The following is a 19,084-nucleotide window of genomic DNA, read 5'->3' as shown; positions in this document are numbered from 1 at the left end:
ACAGCCACTGCTGCTACACTGGAAAAACAAAAAAGTTGAGAAAACTCAAAATTTCAAGGCAATGGACTGCAATAGATTTTTGAGTTTTTAGCTCAACTCAAACTCTTAAGTTCTGAAAAAGTTTAATTAACTACTGATCTTCTGTTGAGATAATTTATTTTTTCTTTTTAGGAGAAACTTGCAGCTTTGAATTTTAGCTATCTAAAACATTGTATTTTAAAACAAATTGAGTAAATTCACTGAAGTGAAAGTAAATGTTACATTTTTAATATTTTCAAGTAAAAACAAACAAAAAAAAAATTAAATTTTTCAGGCAATAAAAAAGAAATCAAGTTTGCAGTTCACTGTGACCAATTTTTGAAATTTTAAGTTTTTAAAACTCAAAGATTCACGTTTATCTAAAGAATAGAAGTAAATTATCTCATTATATACTGTACGTCAGGAAAACTTTTTAAAGATTTTTTCAAAACTTGAGAGTTTGCCCTGGACTCAAAAGTCAAAAGTCTACTGCAGTGTGTTGTCTTGAAATTTGAAGTTGTCTCAACTTTTTTTTTTAACGTATATTCATTCCTTCATTTATAAATCATTTTCAGTTGTTTCTTGGATATGACAACATTCCTATCTAATTTGTTTTTTTTAACAGTTTCAGTGTATTTGTGAAGGCAGATCCTGACATCTTACCAATGTCTTTAAAGTATCTGAATTAACTCAGATAGTAGTTCATGGGGAAATAAAACTATTTTGAGGCTCACTCAAGACTTTCTTTCAGGTTTGACAGCTTTGTCAGGAATCTTTCCTCTTCAGTGAAAGGAGGAGACTGAGATACACTGAATCTACAAATGAACAGGTCTACTTTTTCATGTGTAGCAAGTGGATGTAAATAACAGCAAATGAGACACTCTGCTAGGACAGGCTAGTCGCCACATTAAGGGGACAGTTCACCCCCAAATTAAAAATACATATTTTCCTCTTATCTGTAGTGCTGTTTATTTATTTAGATAGATGGTTTTGTTGTGAGTTGCTGAGGTTTGGAGACATCAGCCATAGAGATGTCTGCCTTCTCTCCAGTATAATGGGACTAGACGGCACTTGGCTTTTGGTGCTCCAAAAAAATACATTTGAAAACCCTACAGCAATGTCGCTTTCCAGAAATCACCCAATTACTCCAGAGAATCCATTATTTCCTTTTTATTTTATATTGAACTACAGCCACAGACCACATATTTCACCACACTGGCTAGCACATGGTGTTAATATTATAGCTCAGCTGAAGAGGGCTCCAGTAATATTTACAGCTCGCGCTGTCACAAGCACAAGCTTCTCTTCCTTGAGTAGATGCATACTTCCTTCTACATGAAAAAAAGTAGTTCCTACACAAAACTGCTCACAACAAGGTCTGTGGATTATGTTGAGTAACATTAATACGTTGCTGTGAATTTTTCAAATGTATTGTAATGTAACCTCTCTATGGCTGATATCTCATGATGAACATGATATCTGCTGTGGTTATTCACCTTGCCCTGTCATCTAGTGGTGCCATCTGGTCAACTTTCCGACTCTACTGATTTAACTGCTCTAAAATCAACACACCTAAATACCCCTACACACATACACCAACACTAGCTAACAAATACTGCTCTTAACACCATTCAACTTCATACAAATACTGAAACACCATCTTTACATGCAAACCAGTATTCTGGTTATGATTGGGGTTTTGGAGTATCCTGGTTTTGCTGTGCACATGGATTCAGAAACCTGACCTTATCCCTGTTTTGAGAATCCTGGATATAGTATCTGGAGTACTTCAACAGATGCCAATATACTGAGGTATGTAAACACCTTATTCTGGTTCCTGAACACTTTCAGAGTGGCTGAAATTGTGAGAAATCAAGAAACACCTGTAGGCAGCCAATTAGAAACCTGGATACTGTTATGATCATGCATGAAAGAATATGAATAATCATTTTTTTCATGTTTCATATACACTGTAAAAACAAAAAAGTTGAGAAAACTAAAAATTTCAAGACAACGGACTGGAACAGATTTCTGAGTTTTGAGCTCAACTCAAATTCACAACTTTTGAATAAGTTTTACCAAGTACTGATCTTTTGTTGAGATAATTTACTTTTCTTCTTTTAACTTAAAGCTTTGAATTTTTAGAAAACTCAAAACGTTGTATTAAAAAACATGTTGAGTAAATTCATTGAAGACACTAACAAAAAAAAAAAAAGACTGATCAGGTTCGCAACTCACTGTGTTTGACTTGAGTTCAAAATTCGAGAATCTATTACAGGATTTCTGAAACCACAACAAGCTGTTTACATGTGCAAAGCAAAAGCTAAAACTCCAATCAGGATACTAGTGAGCATGTAAATGCACTCATTAGACTCAAGTGATTCCTACAAATAACTGCTGACTGTGTATAGAATATGTTCTTTGATAATACAACAGATATAAAATCTGACATTTATAGAGGCATAATGTTCAGGTTATTCAGGTTGTTCAGGAGTACTGGTCTTTTGGTTCAGCTCATTTTGTGGCTCTAATGATATATGGTTCTCTGTGAGTCATACACCTGTCCACGAAATCAGATCTAAATCTGTATAGACAAATTCAATGCACTGCAGTCATATTAAGATCTTTTCTCAGACATTTCAGGACAGGAGGGTGGATATTCCTTTAAGAGCCATTTGGCTGTAACTCAAATTGTTCAGATCTTGTATTGAAACTGAATTTAAATGTGGATCATCCTGAAGAAGGTAAGAAAGTTGTCATAACAGAATAACTGAAAATGAATACCAGTGTTTGCAGCTTCTGTTTCTACTTTGCACAAGTTGAAATGACAGTGAAGTGAGCACAGGCTCTATTTTGCGACCGTCAGAGAGCAGTCCTGCTCTGCTTCTTATCCTGTACTGTGTGGACTCAGCTGGTGGGTGGCCTCCTTCAGGTCCTCTATTTAATGAAGCTGTAGACAAACGAGCCAAGGACGAGGGCCAAAATCACACAGCAGCAGAAGATCATCATTTGTTTCTGGAGAACAGGAGGAGGAAATGAAACACAGATAGTCAAATTACTCTCTGCCACAACTTTTACATTAAAATCACACGAGCCAACCCAAGAGTCAGTCCGGTCTGTTCTGAAGTAGAAAAACACCAAAGTGAGGCGTTTCATTTGTGCATTTCCTTCTGAGGGTGTCACTTTTAGTCACGATTAGGATTAAAACTGCAAGACAGCATGATACTTTAAAGTTATATAATATCAAATATAACATTTCTGATGGAAAGAGAGGCTTGCACAATTTTACTAAAAGGGTTGGGTAGTAACAGATTACAGGTTTGTAATTATGATTATGTGATCTAAAAAAAAATAGAATCAACCCAGATTACATTAAATTAGATTACAGTTAGATTGTCAATGATTGCTTGATTTCATTTTTGATCATGCATTTAAAATCTGGAACTTTTAAAATTCTGTTGTTTTTTTATTATAACTAATGTATTATTAACCCATGAAAAGTGAGCCTGACATTCAGGGTTTCTTAAACGAGTGCTCCACCTTGTGGCAGGACTGGCAGGAGAAAAAAAGAACCCTGTCGAAAAATGCATTTTGTTTGCAGTGAAAATGTTCTGAGATCTTTAAAGAGAAAAAGAACATTTTTGAAACTGGAATCAGGGATTCTTTTTAGTATAAGGTGCAATATTTCAGTGTTTGATTCTGAGGTAATCCAAAAGTAATCAAATTAGATCTTTTTGGAATCCAATGGAACACATCATTAATTTCAGAAAATACCATTTAATTTCTATTCAGTAACTGACATGTTTGTCGATGAGATATTGCAGTGTTTACTATTAGATGCCTGAAAAAAGTAAGAACATAAAACTGTGCTGGATGAGAACTATATGTGACAACAGGAAAACTACCTTGCAGATAGTAAAGCCCCATTATAACCTGTTCTTAAGTCAGGTGTCACATGCAGGAAAAGGCTTCTTAATACATACCTGTACTCCAGTGTGGTAATATAGCAAGCAAACTAGCAAAACTTTGTTTATATAGCACATTTCATTCCAGGTGGACGCACACTGTGCTGCACAGAGAGTGAGACACAAAAATGCTATATAAACAGATATAAGTATACTAAAGGATAGAAGTAATACTGTAGTCTCAACTTCTAACATATCATGAGGGAATGCAACTCCTGGATTGACCATGTGTTTGTGACTGTCGTTGTAATTGTCATAAAAGATAATTAACTGCATTATTCAGTAAATGCAGTTATTCTGTGCATATCAGCAGCATATTACACCCCATTTACACCTTGTATTAAAGCATGTCTTGGGTGATCAGATTGCAATCGGATAGTACCTGACCACATGAAAGTACAGGTGTAAATGCACGCAAGATGCTCTGAGAATGGATTGTGATCCAAACTGGGAAACACCTGCAAAGTTTCTCAGGGACATACTGTGACCACATTAACCACAAGTTTAAATGCACTTCTTTTCAATCCACTTACAACAAGTACACGGCTGGACACTTGGCGACGTTGGTAGCAGAATTAGACTTTTCTGACCATCTTAGCAACTTTTATTTCTATTTCTCCCTTGCTACAACCAACACAAGCACTAAGATTTATGCAAATTAATGTGTGATGATATTATTGGTGTTATTGATTGGCTGTCAGTGAGGACACTGGAGACACATATTAATACCAGATGTAAATGTAACCTGGGTAAATCATGTCCAGATGCAACTGGACACAAGATATGTAAAGGTATAAAGGTCTCAACTTACCCTGCGCGCCTCCTGCTGGAATTTGGCAGCCTTTTTAGTGTCAGCCACTGCCCTCTCCACAAAGCCCACTGACTGGTCCATGTTGCTCTCAATTCTGTCAATCATGCCACCCTGGTGGACAGCAGGACAAGATGAAATAATGTGAGAGAAGACAACACTAAAAGATGGATAACAGGTGCCATACATGTGTTTGTGATTTTGACCTCATGCATTTCAGCAACAAGAGAGCGCTTCAACTCCTTTGTTTTGTCTTTTAACCTCCCTTCTTCACAGAAAGTGGTGATGTATTTTGTTGTAGGTGGGCATGTGATCACCTTCACATGCATTTTCTCAAATACCTTACATTTTTGTAATCTAATGTACAGAGTGAAGGATTTACAGAGCTGAAAGAAAATTAGAGACTTTCCTCTCTAGCAGACAAACATCCACGGATTATTAGATCAGTTCTCATGCACAGCTCTGGGATCAGCTGTTCACTTTACTGTTATGGTGACTGGTCAGAATGTGTTGGTGTTTGTGTTTTATAATAATATCATATCTCTACACAAGGTTGCCATAACATGGGTTTATTACTGTGTAAAAAAACAGGTTATTCCAAACTTTATTATCAATCAGAATAGTTGGTTAGATTAGAAGTTGTGTTTTGATATATGATTAAAACATAATACATTCAGGCTCAAGAACAACAAACTTAAAATAATCTTGTTTAGTTAATACTTGCAAAGAATGTAAATACTGGAACTTTATAATCTATATCATCTTGCAGATTAATTAGCATCAGAGGACTTGAAATGTTTCATTAACATTGTAGGTACCTTCTGCGGTGGATGTGGTCATCAGATGTGGACAGAACACAGAAGTTTAGGGACTAAAGAGCAAACTGAACTAGGGCTGCAACTAACAACTACTTTCACAGTGGATTAATTGGTTAAATTCTTTCACAATTAATCGATTAATAGTTCTTTATTTTAAAATGTCAGAAAATGTGTGAAATGTTAATCAGTGTTTCCAAAAGCTTAAGATGACGTCCTGAAATATCTTGTTTTATTCACAACTAAAAGATATTAAGTTTACTGTCTGTAAACTGTACTGTAAAGGAGTAAAAAGAAATTTCAGAAGTCAGATGCGCAATGCTATTAACATCAGATAAATGAATAAATGATCAGCCTGTGCATATTCGAGTACATGTGCATGAGACTTGTAAATTAGCACACATAATGCCTGAATAATACCATATAAGGCTACAGTTCCTGCCCCATATATCAGGAAGGATTCATTCATAAAAATGGCATCAGAGAGTAACAAGAAGAACTTTATGAGATCAGAGTTTGACTTCCTACTTTTAGAGATCCATAATTGAAAAGTCATTTTAACAGCATCAGCAGTGAAATTAAAAGACCTGCTAAAGCAAAGAAGTGGGAAACACAAGTGCTGTCAATGCCGTGTATCTGAGGGTTTGACTGTCACTGATATAAAGAAGTAATGTCTTTGAAATTCAGTCAGGATAACAGGATACTGTCAACACAATTATAAAGTTTCATTTATTTTTCAAACTCAAAATCTCTCTAGATTAATGAAATATACAGTCATTAGTGAAAAACCTAAGTTTGGATACCAGCTGTCTGCATGACTCTACGACAGACCTGGACTTAATAAATTGTGTTTGTATCTGCAAGAAAATTCAAAATACGGGAGAACTGGTGAAAGGAACAAGTTCTCCTCAATCACTCGTGCACACCACTCATGAACAAATCTGTTTGTACGAGTACTTATTGCATGAGGCCCAGTGTTTTCCAGACCCTTTTGTATGGTTTCCTAAATTTTCAACAGGAATAGTGCTTCACCAAATTCCTTCACAAATCTCATTAATTTGGAAAGCCCATATGGTTTCAATTCAGGTGTAAAACAATGCACTAAATGGTGTATATATTAATGTATACCTATAAATATGTTAATGTATACCTATAATTAATAATTATAGAAAGAGTTGTGTTTAAGTTTTTGTTCAAATTAGATTGTTCGTACTTTTATTGTTTCAAAACTCAAAATCATGTGTTGTGTGTGTACCTGGTTCTCCACCAGCATGGCGATATCAACAAACATGTCATGGAGCTCCTTGATGCTGCTCTCCAGCCTCATGATGTCTTTGTGACGAGCTTCAATCTCATTCAGGGCCTGCTGGTTGATCTTAGAGTCCATGATCTGCAGAGGGAGGGAGGGGGTGTCAAGAAGGATAGAAGAAAAGACAAAATGAGGTCAGCTGAAGAATGAGAATATGTCAGTTCAAGTCAATTTTAAATTATCTGTGTAGCCCCAAATCATAACAGAAGTTATCTCACACTGAAAAAATAGTTAAGACAACTAAAAATCTAAAGACAAGGCAATAGTTTTTTGAGTCTTGAGCCAAACTCGAACTCTTGAGTTTTATATAATAACCTTTAAAAAGGTTTGCTGACCTATAAGCTAATAATGGCCGGATAATTTACTCTTCTTTAGATAAACTTGAATTAATTTAATTAAACTTGTTTTAATTGAAAATATTAAAATTTTAACACTTACTTTCACTTCATTAATTTCAATTCAATTTACTCAATATTTTTGAAAATACATTGTTTACAATGATTTTCTAAAATTAAAAGCTTTAAGTTTATCTAAAGGTAAAACTTTTTCAAAACTTTGAGATCAGCTCAAAAATCTAAAATCTATTGCCATCCATTGTCTTGAAATTTTGAGATTTCAACTTTTTTGTTTTCAAAGTGTATAGAGCACATCTAGACTGTACTCTTTATAATGCTAATTAGAGATAATTCCCATCATGAGCAAGCACGACAGGCAACAGTGACAAGGAAAAACTTCCTTTTAACGGGCAGAAACCTCAAGCAGAACCAGGCTCTATGGTGAGCAGGTTCTATGGTGGCAGTGTGATTTCTGAAGAAAATAGGTGTCTTAATATTTCCCATTATAGTAAAATGACACCATTCCTCACATGTTCAAACATCTGATGAATACAAGCAAACAGCCCTGCAATAAATACCACTTGTGTGGATTATCATTTATTTTTGATGATGATGTGCAAGAGCTGCATGAGAGCTGCTGGTTAAACCATATACTAAGTACTGTATGCACATCATGTATAGTGTACACTTTGCATTATCCAGTTCAACACAACAACACCACAAATAATCACAGAGTAAAATCTGCCTGTGTGACTGTAGATGTGTTTGCATCCACATGTTATGCATTTTAAAAAAGTGAAAATGCTGAAATTTCAATAAAAACAGGAAACATTTAAAAAAAAAAGTTTTACACTTTGCTAAGGTGGAAAAGTTGCAAAAAAAAAGGGCAAAGCTACATGAATGTAGTATGTTACTTAACTGTGCACTGAGGCTTCCACTCCATCTGCACAGATCTGACAAAAACATCAGATCTGCATGGAGTAAGGATGATAATGATTAATTGATGATCGAATAATTGCTCATTACTACATAGGCCATGCAAAATTTAATCAATCTACTATCAAATCAGATCTGTAATATAACAGATTATTGTGGAAATGAAGCTTTGATAGAAGGGGAAAAAAGTTTGGAATTAGCAAAATCTTTATGGTAAAATCTTTTTACCAATGATTGATTAAAGAAAGTGCTTACAATTTGCCCTGTTTTGTCTAATCAACAGTCCAAAAGTCAAACACATTCTGTTTACTGTTGTGTAAGACATTAAAATTATTAATTGATTATCAAAATAATTGCTGGTTCATTTCCTTTAGATCGACTAATTGACTAACTGACTTGATAAATCATTTCAGCTCTGGTCAACCGCCTCAACAGTGTGGCTGGTAGTTTTCACCTTGCGAGTCTGGTGTGTGTGTCATAGCAAAATGTGTAACTGGAGACACCTATTGTAGCAGGAAGTACCACAGAGGAGAGTACTTCACCAGATTTTGTCAGTGTGATAGCATAACAACCATGCAAGACGTAGTCACAAAACTTGTGTAGTTGAGATCAGAATGAAGGCCGAGGCTGAACACTGACACACTGTCAGTCTTACCCCGGCAGTGAAGACAGCTGAGTTGCCTCCCTCCAGCATCTCTTCCAGTTCCTCATCAGTCGTTGCTTTTCCCGCTGTGATAAACAAAAAGAGTTATATTAAAGTTTGTGTAAAGCAGCAATAGATGTGTGTTCAGTCAAAATAATGGCAAAAAGATATTCTGCCCTACGTTAGAGCATTTGACAAAAATGAAGACTGACTAACTGTAAGCCAAAAAAATTGGCTCCTTACCCCCAAGGCTACCTCAGGCTTAAGACCTATGTGACCATGTTAACAATGAATTCCACCAACTGATCTTTAGCACCCAACAACAAAAAGGACAAAAACATAGCTCATAATTTGTGGTTTGCTAACACTGCTATAGAGAGACCAATCATTTCTTTGCATCTTGTTCAATATTTTTATATCTTGATGCTCCTCTCAGTGGTGGGATTAACACTGATTACTGTCACTGAAAATTTTTCCCTTATCAGATTTTTTTTGTATTGGTACAGTAAGTAAAATGTCCTTGAAACTGTTGAGTTCCTCCAAAAGACACGTTCTCTGTTTGGGTAAACGTAGATGAGCGGTTGGATATGGTCACTCGGTTAGCCGTTATTTATTTTTTATTTTGCAAAAGTCTTAATTTACCCCAAATTCACTGTGCTATAGACCTACTTTAGACAGTCAAACAACTGCTTTGTGCAACAGATGAATTTAGACGTTTATCTGAAGTCTTCTTCTTCACTATCCGTTATATCTAAACCATAGTAATAATCTACTCACTGATCTCCAACTGTCGGGCGATTCGTCCTTTGCTCTTATCTCTGAAGTCAACTTGAGCCTCATTGTATTTCGTCATCACCTCTACAAACTTCTTGGCCAGGATAGCATGCTGGGAGGAAATGATTAAAGCAGACAGCTTGTTAAATTGTTGAATTTAAAAAGTGAGTAAATGTTTACTGGCAGTCACATAAAACATCATAATGTGGATTGGAATTTCCCCTGAATGTCATCTAAAAAACAGTTTTGCTCCTTGCAGTAACACAGTGCTTGTATTACTTGTTTGAGAAGACTGAGGGATAATATTGTGTGTGTTTTGTTCTGATTTCTGTTTTTTTAAATGATTACACACAACCAAAGAGAGGATTTAGATCAGACCTGGGCAAAATGCAGCCCAGGGACCAGATGCAGCCCACTGAAAGGTTTCATGTGGCCCACTAGGAAATACCAAAAATTAAAAGTCTAGGAAAAATAGTCAACAGCATTTTGCTTGCCATTAAACTGTAATCAGAGCTTTAATTTGAAAGGGGTCAGTGCTGTGTTCATTGGTGATGATAATGAACTGTATCCTTTATATTAAACCATAACTTTATTCACTCAGTGCTGTACATCCATGTTGTTTATGTTGTTTTTAAATGTTTGTTGATACTATAGTTGCAATCAGTGTGCAGCATGTATGGTACACTGTAAAACACCAAGTTTTGAACAATGGTAAAAAAAAAAAATTAACCCACAATTCAATTCACTCAATTCAGAAAGGCTGGCCAACAGTAGAAGTGCCGTATATAGAACACTTCTGACCAGTCCATTATTAGAGATTTGGCCATTATTAGGACCTTATATCAACTGTGTCTGGCCCACAGCCTGATCAATTTCTCAAAAGCTGTTTTATTCACAGAGGGCACCAGAGATCACGGTAAAAGAAAAGAAGTGGTTTGGAGGTTTTGCTGCAGGTGTTTCTCAGCCTCCTCAAAAAATGTAAGAATGTGTAAACTTAAAAAACTTATATCCGGTAATTCAGCATTGTTATTTAATATTTCCTCACCTGTGATTTGCGTATCCTGAGGTCAGCTGAAGCTCTCTCATCTGTATTTGACTCAAGCTGGCGCTCAATACCTGACACACAAGCACACACAGACAAAAGACAGGGAACAACCAATATTGTGATTACTCTGAAAGAGACTGTCCTCACATATTGAGAATGATTTGGCTTCAGATGCTCAAATGCACATCACTGTGCACATGTAAAGACAGCACAGGACACAACAGAAATATAAGATTTTTTGAAACAACACTGGATTGTAATCAGATGCTGTCCATGGTGCTGCAGTAGCAGACACACTTGTAATTGCACCTTTGTCTCTCAGTCCTGTCCTTGTGTCAGTTTTGTCTTGGACGGCAGACATTCACACTCATTCAGTGTCACCAGATTGGGCACTTTTCTGCCCAGTTGGGCTGTGTTGTGTTGCACTGTGCAGGTTAAAATGGGTTTGGGTGAGTGGATACAATTTAGACTGAGTTGGGCTGCTTTTAAATATGTTAAAAATTACATTATATTAAAAATTAATTCCTAAATTGTAACCTCTTCTTTCTGTAAACACATTTGCTCACTGACCACAACTTTGATACGAAATAATCTTTATTCATTCTGCTGAGAGGAGATCTGCAGCTATCACATCTGTAGTGATATTATAATGGACACCTCTTGCAACATTACAACATTATTTTTGGTTTGGTTTGGCTTGTTGCACTTGACCAAGTTTGATCAAACTCATAATTTTTGTTCTTCGAGCTGTCCCTTTATTTTTTCTTTATTATTAAGGCAAAGGTCAGAAAAGGAAAATAGCTTTAGAGTTGCATTGTACGATTTAACATCCTATCTGCATTCCATCCCACTTGTGAATAGTTTTTGTTTTAATATTATGTTATATTGAAAAATTGTTATGAAGCACAATACTGCTGCTACTGTTTATGAATTAATTTGTATTATTATAGATAATACTGGGGAAGTTTTTCATTGGTTTGCATGGATTTTGAGCAATTACTGGGCAGGAAAACATCAAACCAATCTGGCAACACTGCACTCACTAGATCACGAGTTGGATCTATAATATTCTATAAATACTCAGTTCTATACTATATTGTAGCCTGTCTGCTCTGTAGAGTAGAATCACCTTCATGATCAAAGTGACTGATAGTAACATGCAGTCACACAGGAGCAAGATGATCATAAAGACACACAACTGCCTGTAGTTTTACAATCCTACAATATTTCTATAATATTTCTAGGATTGTTGCGCATTTCTAGTTTTAATTGGGAACTAATTTCTGTCAAAGGTAAATAAACAAACAATTATAAAGTGAGTCAAAAAAAACAAATGCTGACTCTTGAGTTTGTTTCTTGCGTTGTTGGCTGACTTCTTGATCTCATTGGTGAGGGCTTCAACATCATCTTGTGTTTCTGAAAGACAGAGTGATGATGCCGATCATGAACAGCAAGGAGTGACAGAAAGTAACAGGCTTGAAAATATTGGATATTACTGAATGTGTCAGAGATGCTCACTCTGGTCAGATGTAGGGGCCGACAAGATGGTGGAGTAGAGTTTTTTGATTTCTGTGACGCTCTCGTCAATCTTGTCAATGCTGGTACGGATATCTTCAATCTGAAAGACACACATGTGCACAAATGCATACACACACACACACACACACACACACACATACAGACACACACACACAGAGAGATTAGTAAACAGGAAATATTTTTTCTTTTAGAAATGTGGGTAATAGACAGAGAGAAACAAATAGAATACCTGAGCAAAGAAATCATCCATAAAAGCCTCGTTCTCCACAGGCACCACGATGTCATCTCCTCCAGCATCACTCTTCTGTTAAACACACACAAACAAATGAAAAAAGGGATCAATACTGAACTTGAGGGTGAAATGAAAAAGCCTAGATAGCTCAGAATATATTTGCTCAGAAGCATATTTAAACTCCACTAGTTACAATATGTTTAAAGCAGTGGGTCTCAAATTGAGGATTGGGGACCCGCAGGGGTCCATAGCACTCTGTCCAGGGGCTCCTTGTAAAGTTTTAAGAAATGTATTTATTTATTTACAAAAGGCTTCAAAGATCAACAAATCATATTTTAATTCTTAAATCTAAAATAGTTCATAGATTATATTCTAATCTAAATATCTAAAACTGAATATATAAAGTATATTATTACTTTATTATTAAAATAATCAGAATCCACGTTTTAGTTCATGGATGCACTGCACCCTCTCTAAATGTATGTGTTTATGTGTGTGTGTGTGTGTGTGTGTGTGTGTGTGTGTTATGGGTATCATGTGTTGGTGCATGGTGCAAATACTTGTCAATACATGCCAAATAACTTTGTAATACATTTCTTTTGTTCTTTCACATAACTAAGAAGAGATTGAGAATCTCTGCTTTACTGTGAAGTAGGATTAATACGGTAATTGTGAGTACTTTCCTTAATTGTTATTTATTAACGGTAAATTAATCAATGAATCGTTATTTAAAAAAAAAAAAGTTTATATCACACAATACCAAATTCATTCTTTTTTCCTAAATCAAAGCTTTATTTCCACAGCAACATACTGCACATTACATATCGAGCTGCAACAAATAATTGATTATTAATCAATAATTAAATTAATCACCAACTATTTTGATAATCGATTACTCGTTTTGAGTGTTTTTTTTAATCAAAAAAATATCCAAATTCTTTGATTTAAGCTTCATTAATATGAATCTTTTCTGGTTGCCTTAGTCCTTTCTGACAGTAAATTGAATATATTTGTGTTTAAGACAAAACCAGACACTTAAAGATGCCTACTTGGGTTTTGTAAAACAGTGGCCAACATTTTTCACCATTTTCTCATCATCAGATTAATTCATGATGAAAATAATAGCTGATTGCAGTCTTAATGACATAGCCCAGTAGTTTCCAAACTTTTTCTGGCATGCCCCAGAGGTGGAAAAAAAAAGTTTGCAGCCCTCACAATTTTTATCAATCATTAACAATAAATGGGGATGGAACTCGTAAAAATGGGTTAAAAAGTTGAATTTAAGTGAAATAAATAAAGGTTAGCAGGACATAATCAGCAAACTGTTGTTTGTTTATTTCCCCTATGTGGATCATATTCATTTATCTTTGTTTCACTCTTTATTTCTCTCCTGGTCTTCTCTGCCCCTCAATGGGGGCCTGCCCCCCAGTTTGGGAACCACTGAAATAGCTATGAAACATAGACTTAAAGGTCTACCCATTAAATACATTTAACTGAATATATGACAACATGTAGAGTAGCTCAGATCATTATTTGACAGTAGAGAGATTCAATTTTACTTGTTTGACCAATTGCTTAACGGCCAATGACTCAATCATCGATTAATCAACGTCATCCTGACTGTACAGTACACAAAAATGATGTTCAAAGATTATACAGCACCAAAGAAAACATTTTGCCTTTAAAAGTATTCTGGTTTCTCGCTTGGAAGGTAAGACAAGGTCACCTGTCCATCAGGAATTCCTGGTTTTTAATTTAGTTTTATGTATTTATTTTTTATGATCCAATAATTATTTCAAAGAGAGACACACATCTCTACAGTTTCCTGTGTCGGTGCTTCAGTTCATCAGCTGCTAGGTGCGTGCTGCTCTGACGTGACGTGAGACCAACTGCAGGTTAAATGAACGCGTAGCTCGCACGCGCTGCTCCCTTCTGCACACCTGAAACTAAACAGTCAATTAATCTTATTGAACTACTCAGCCGAGCTTCATAATATGGTGAACTTTTATTGAATAATATGGATGACGTGGGCTTTTCTAATATGGGGCTGCCTACTTTTAAAAGATTTGTCAATACTTATTTATTAAAATTTCCTATAATATGGTTCAAACTATGCTCTCCTGTGCTGTTTGTGTCCACTTTACCCCTTCATATATTTTAAATATTCGGCTTTCACCTTTTAAAATAATAAATGTTGAATGTGCTTTATATATTTGTTGAAACCTTCCACTTGGGCTGGTTGTAAATTCATACTCCAGGCTAGTAGCAGGTTCATTATGGCCTGTGTTAGCAACAGGTGCTCCACAGGCTAACTACACACAACTACTGCTAAACTAACAAAACTGTTCCTACCTCCTTCAGCTGAGCCAGTCGGTCCTTCATCTTGAAAAGTTATGAATAAATAAATGAATAAAAAATAGTTGTAAACAGACAACCTCTCAGGTGTTTTCTCTAGCCTACAACAGTTATTAAAATGGCCTCCAATTTAGCCCGGTGGAAATGATTAGCATAGTTCCTTCAGTGAATCCAGGAGGTGTGACAGGAGGACGGTGATGAGAGCCAGAGGAAGAGCCGAAGACATTAAAGTGAGTTAGAATAAGGAATAAATCAAAACTGTACATGAATAGAAGGTTGTTGGTTGTTTGGATGTTCCGCTCTGAGACAATGTTTGTGGTCAACCAAACCTGAAGTCCCACTAAGCCTCTATCCTCTAAGAACGGATTAGGACAACAGTTTCCAGGACGATAAACCTCCCTCCCCCCTCCTCCCTCCCGCGGCCACAGTCAAACACTGCAGGTACAGGGAAGGACCGTGGAAGACACATAGAAATGGACATAACTGAAAATGTCTAATTACTTACCGCATTGTATAATCTGTATTTGAATAAAATGAGAATGGTATTGTAAAAATGATAATAATAATAATAACAAATAGGTTACAACAGTATTTCCAGCGCTAGAATTTTCAGTAGGGGAGACCAGGGTTGGCTGAGAACACGGGTTGGTTGGTACACAGCTATTTTCTGGTCATTTGAAGGTCACAGAAACAAAAATGTAACATCATGTTTGCTTTGACCTGCACTCACCTACTGCGTCAAAATATCTGAAAGTCAGGAACTTTGGTGAGGGTAACATTTTAGTTTTGTAGTATCAAAAGTTTAAAAAATAAGTTCTGTGGAAGAACATAGGCCTATTATAAAACTGTATTACAGAGATATATAGAAAATATAGGAATCAGCTGAGTGATGGTAGCTAGCCAACATAATTTCATCACAAAGTTGGGTCAAATGTTTAGTAAGGCATGTATTATAGTTCGGCCTGGGACTGGTTGGCTCACTTTTCACTCTGCTGCATTTCTCTGATATAAACAACATTTTTATACAATTTTCAGTAGGAATGTGTGATCTTATTATAATGCATTGGATTTAATGACAGATGTTTTAACAATAGTTTTCTTGTTCAGGAACTTTCAACTTAATATATATTTTGTTGGGGTACCCTGAGAGATTAACAGAGATTATTTTGAAAGATTAAAAACAATGTTAATAATGGTAGATAATTATTATTTTTGAAAGGTTTATGGTAAAAGTAATTAGATATTCCTACTGATGAACTGCATAAAAAGTTGTTTGGTTAAAAAAAATTCTCATGTTCATGTTTTCTTGTTGTAGGTTAAATTGTCTGTATTGTTTGGTGCATGTTATGTTTTTTAACTGGTGCATGTGCCAACCAACCTCATAGCGTGTGCTAACCAACCCTGTGATGGAGCAAATGAATTGTTGAATTTCAACTAATATGGTGTTTAAATATTACAAAATCACTTAGTTAACTATTTGTAGGCGGACTATCCAAATGAAGTGTTACTGAATAGTCTAACATAAATTGTTTCAGAAAAATATGTCAGCGAATCAAAAATATACAAACCAACCCTGGTCTCCCCTATGTTATCCAACAAAAATAAAACAGGTAAATTTTCATTAATTAAAAGATGTAATCAGTAAAAAAATCAGTCAAATTTGATTATCATAATAGCTTTTTCATCAATATACAGACAGTGCCGATGGTAAATGCTCATTCTTTCCTATCATTTGTATGAACAGAAGTTAAAGCTACAATACACGGGTTTTTCACAGCAACAAAATATACTTAACTATGGTAATAATCAAGTCTGTGGGTTAATACCAAAATAAAACATTGTATGAATGATGTTTGAATAGCATTTAATTTTAAGAGGACCACAAGACCCTCTAATGGCTGGTTATGTTGTTTTAGACAAAGTGAATGTAGTTTAAACTCAGTATTGTTCATTCCAGTTCAGTCCATTGCCGCCACATTGGAGCACTTTATTTAAGACTGCAAACACCTCCCCTTACCCTCCCCTTCCAAGTGTGTTGGAGAACCTACAGTGGCCCAGAAATCTGCAAAAAATGTGAAACACTGTATTTAGAGTCAGTGTTTGCTTTGTCTGTTCTGGGTTTACTTTAGAAAGAAACATGGTGGTGCGACATGGTGGACTCTCTAAAAAGTGTGACATAAAAGCCAAGAATATGACAAAAACAGCAGGGGGAAAATGAGAGTGAAAAGGACAAAAGAACATATTCATATGAAAAAACATCTTTATATCAGTGCAAAACAGTTGTGTTGTGCAAAGTAAACTATGGAGTTATTGATCTGAAAAATAAGGATGTGTTTTCTAGAAAGACTTGACAGTGACATTGTGTCCTGCATCACACACAGTGTTGTGTGCCTGATGTACGTTCTTGTCAGCTCACTTTGGGTCGTCTCATCACTTTCTTGATAAACTAGAAAAACTGTAACCGAAAGAGTTGAATATGAACATAATCTTTGCCTTAACCTGAAGATTACACATTCACATTCAGGACCTCACACTTTTTTTTTTTTTTTTTTGCTTGTCATGATCACCAATTTACAAAGACACTCTTAGATTTTGTCTCGTTTTACTGCTGGCATGGCTGCAACCACCAGCCTGCAGGTCCCTACAGATTTTAAAATGACTTTTACCTGATTGTAGATAAATTCTCAAATTGATTACCATAATGTTACACTGAAAAATATAACTAAATCAGGGGCGTAGTGTTAAATAGAGCAATACAATACTTACTTTCCCCCTTTGATAGAGTTTATCTGAAAATAAATCTGAGCAACAGTTCAGATGAGGAATAATGTACAGAGAGCAGGTCATTATTGCAAAAACATGGCCAACAGGGTGATGCAGGTCTTGAATCACCCTGAAGGGGTTTTCTTTGACAATAATGATACTCATGATTACTTTTTTCCTCAGAATTCTGCCTTTAAATTCAGAAGTTTATTTATTCTCAGAATTCTGATTTTTTTTTCTTCAGAATTCAGACTTTAAATTAAGTTTTGTTTTTTGTTTTTTTTGCAGCATTCTCACTTTATTCTTATAATTCAGACTTTAAACTGAGTTTTTAGAGAGTGTCTTGTGTTTAGAGTGCATGCAGAAATGAAAACTCACCTGGTAGCAAAGATGAATGCTTTTAGTATTATTCAGAACATGGAGTAGTGGGGCACTTCAGTTTCTTGTGGTCAAAATGAATATTACAACAACAAAAACTAAAAATGATCTGATCCAAATGATCTTGACAAAAAAGAACATTTCTACTGCAAAAATGTTTTCCCTTCCTCGAGGAGGTACAGCCCTCACTTTCTTTCTTTCTTTCTTTCTTTCTTTCTTTCTTTCTTTCTTTCTTTCTTTTTTTGATTGATTTAGTTATTTTTATCACTTTCCTAGGGCTCAACAGTTGTCACAGTCCTGGGCCATCCCTATACTCAAGGACTTGCCTGCTGCAGGAGCACTCTGTTTTCCCTTTTGAGCCATTCCCAGGCTACTCAGGCTACTTTTTTCTTCTTGCCTTTCTTCATCCTTTCTTTCATTTCTGTCCCCTTTTGGGAAAGCCGAGAGCTGTCATGTCCAATTCGCCAATCTGGCATTTGCAAGTTTATGGAGCCCCCTATAACGCTGCCTAATTGAAATACTTATAAATATATTATTAGTATTCAGTCCTCAATGTGTGTCTCTGTACACAAATTGACAGATAGCTAACATGCATGAAGAGAAAGTCGGAGGCTGGAGTAAAGCAGAATGCCCTTTATTATTGTCCTCATTCTCATCAAAAGATTTTTTGTAAAACTGAAATGATACAGAAGGATGGCACCAATTTTTGGATGCTATTTAAACAATATTGTACAGAAATTGAGATAAAATGGTGCAAATGATGGCTACCAAAAGATATATAAATATCACATTTCAATTATATGTAAATAGCTGTAAATAAACTTTAAATACCTTGCAAACATGTTGCAATACTGTACATAAAGTTCAAAGCTCAAAAATACAAACTGAAAATACACTGGCATACTTGTAGCAGGAAAGCTATCAAATAACTAGTCTAAGGTAGTGTAACCCTCTTTTCTTGTTTGTTGGTGTTCTCCAGTTCTTTCGGGCTCTGGGTAATAAGCGGGCTAGAATATTTCTTTCTTTCTTGCATTTAATTTTCACCAACACGGCACGACAGTACAAACACACTCCAACTTAGGGGTACAGCGACATCTCTACATGGTTAAACACGAGGCACACTCTGTGTGTGTCACCTATACCTGTCCCTACAAAGACAAGGGCAGGTA

The 19,084-nt window shown here is 35.7% G+C and overlaps 1 protein-coding gene across 1 annotated transcript; it reads right to left on the bottom strand.

The window, feature by feature from the left end:
• Window positions 1-2,227: 2,227 nt before the first annotated feature.
• On the bottom strand, window positions 2,228-15,114 carry stx3a (syntaxin 3a). The gene is made up of 10 exons (XM_084714229.1): window positions 14,772-15,114; window positions 12,417-12,491; window positions 12,167-12,266; window positions 11,990-12,064; window positions 10,649-10,719; window positions 9,607-9,715; window positions 8,842-8,915; window positions 6,862-6,996; window positions 4,795-4,905; window positions 2,228-3,033 (listed from the first exon to the last, which is right to left on the bottom strand). The coding sequence occupies exons 1-10, from the start codon at window positions 14,799-14,801 to the stop codon at window positions 2,956-2,958; spliced, it is 858 nt and encodes a 285-aa protein (XP_084570355.1). The 5' UTR covers window positions 14,802-15,114; the 3' UTR covers window positions 2,228-2,955.
• Window positions 15,115-19,084: the final 3,970 nt, after the last annotated feature.

This window comes from Lutjanus erythropterus, chromosome 3, assembly GCF_056507025.1.
Source record: "Lutjanus erythropterus isolate fLutEry1 chromosome 3, fLutEry1.hap2, whole genome shotgun sequence".
In the NCBI taxonomy this organism is placed as follows: Eukaryota; Metazoa; Chordata; class Actinopteri; order Lutjaniformes; family Lutjanidae; genus Lutjanus; species Lutjanus erythropterus.
This window is presented reverse-complemented; position numbering and strand designations above follow the sequence as displayed.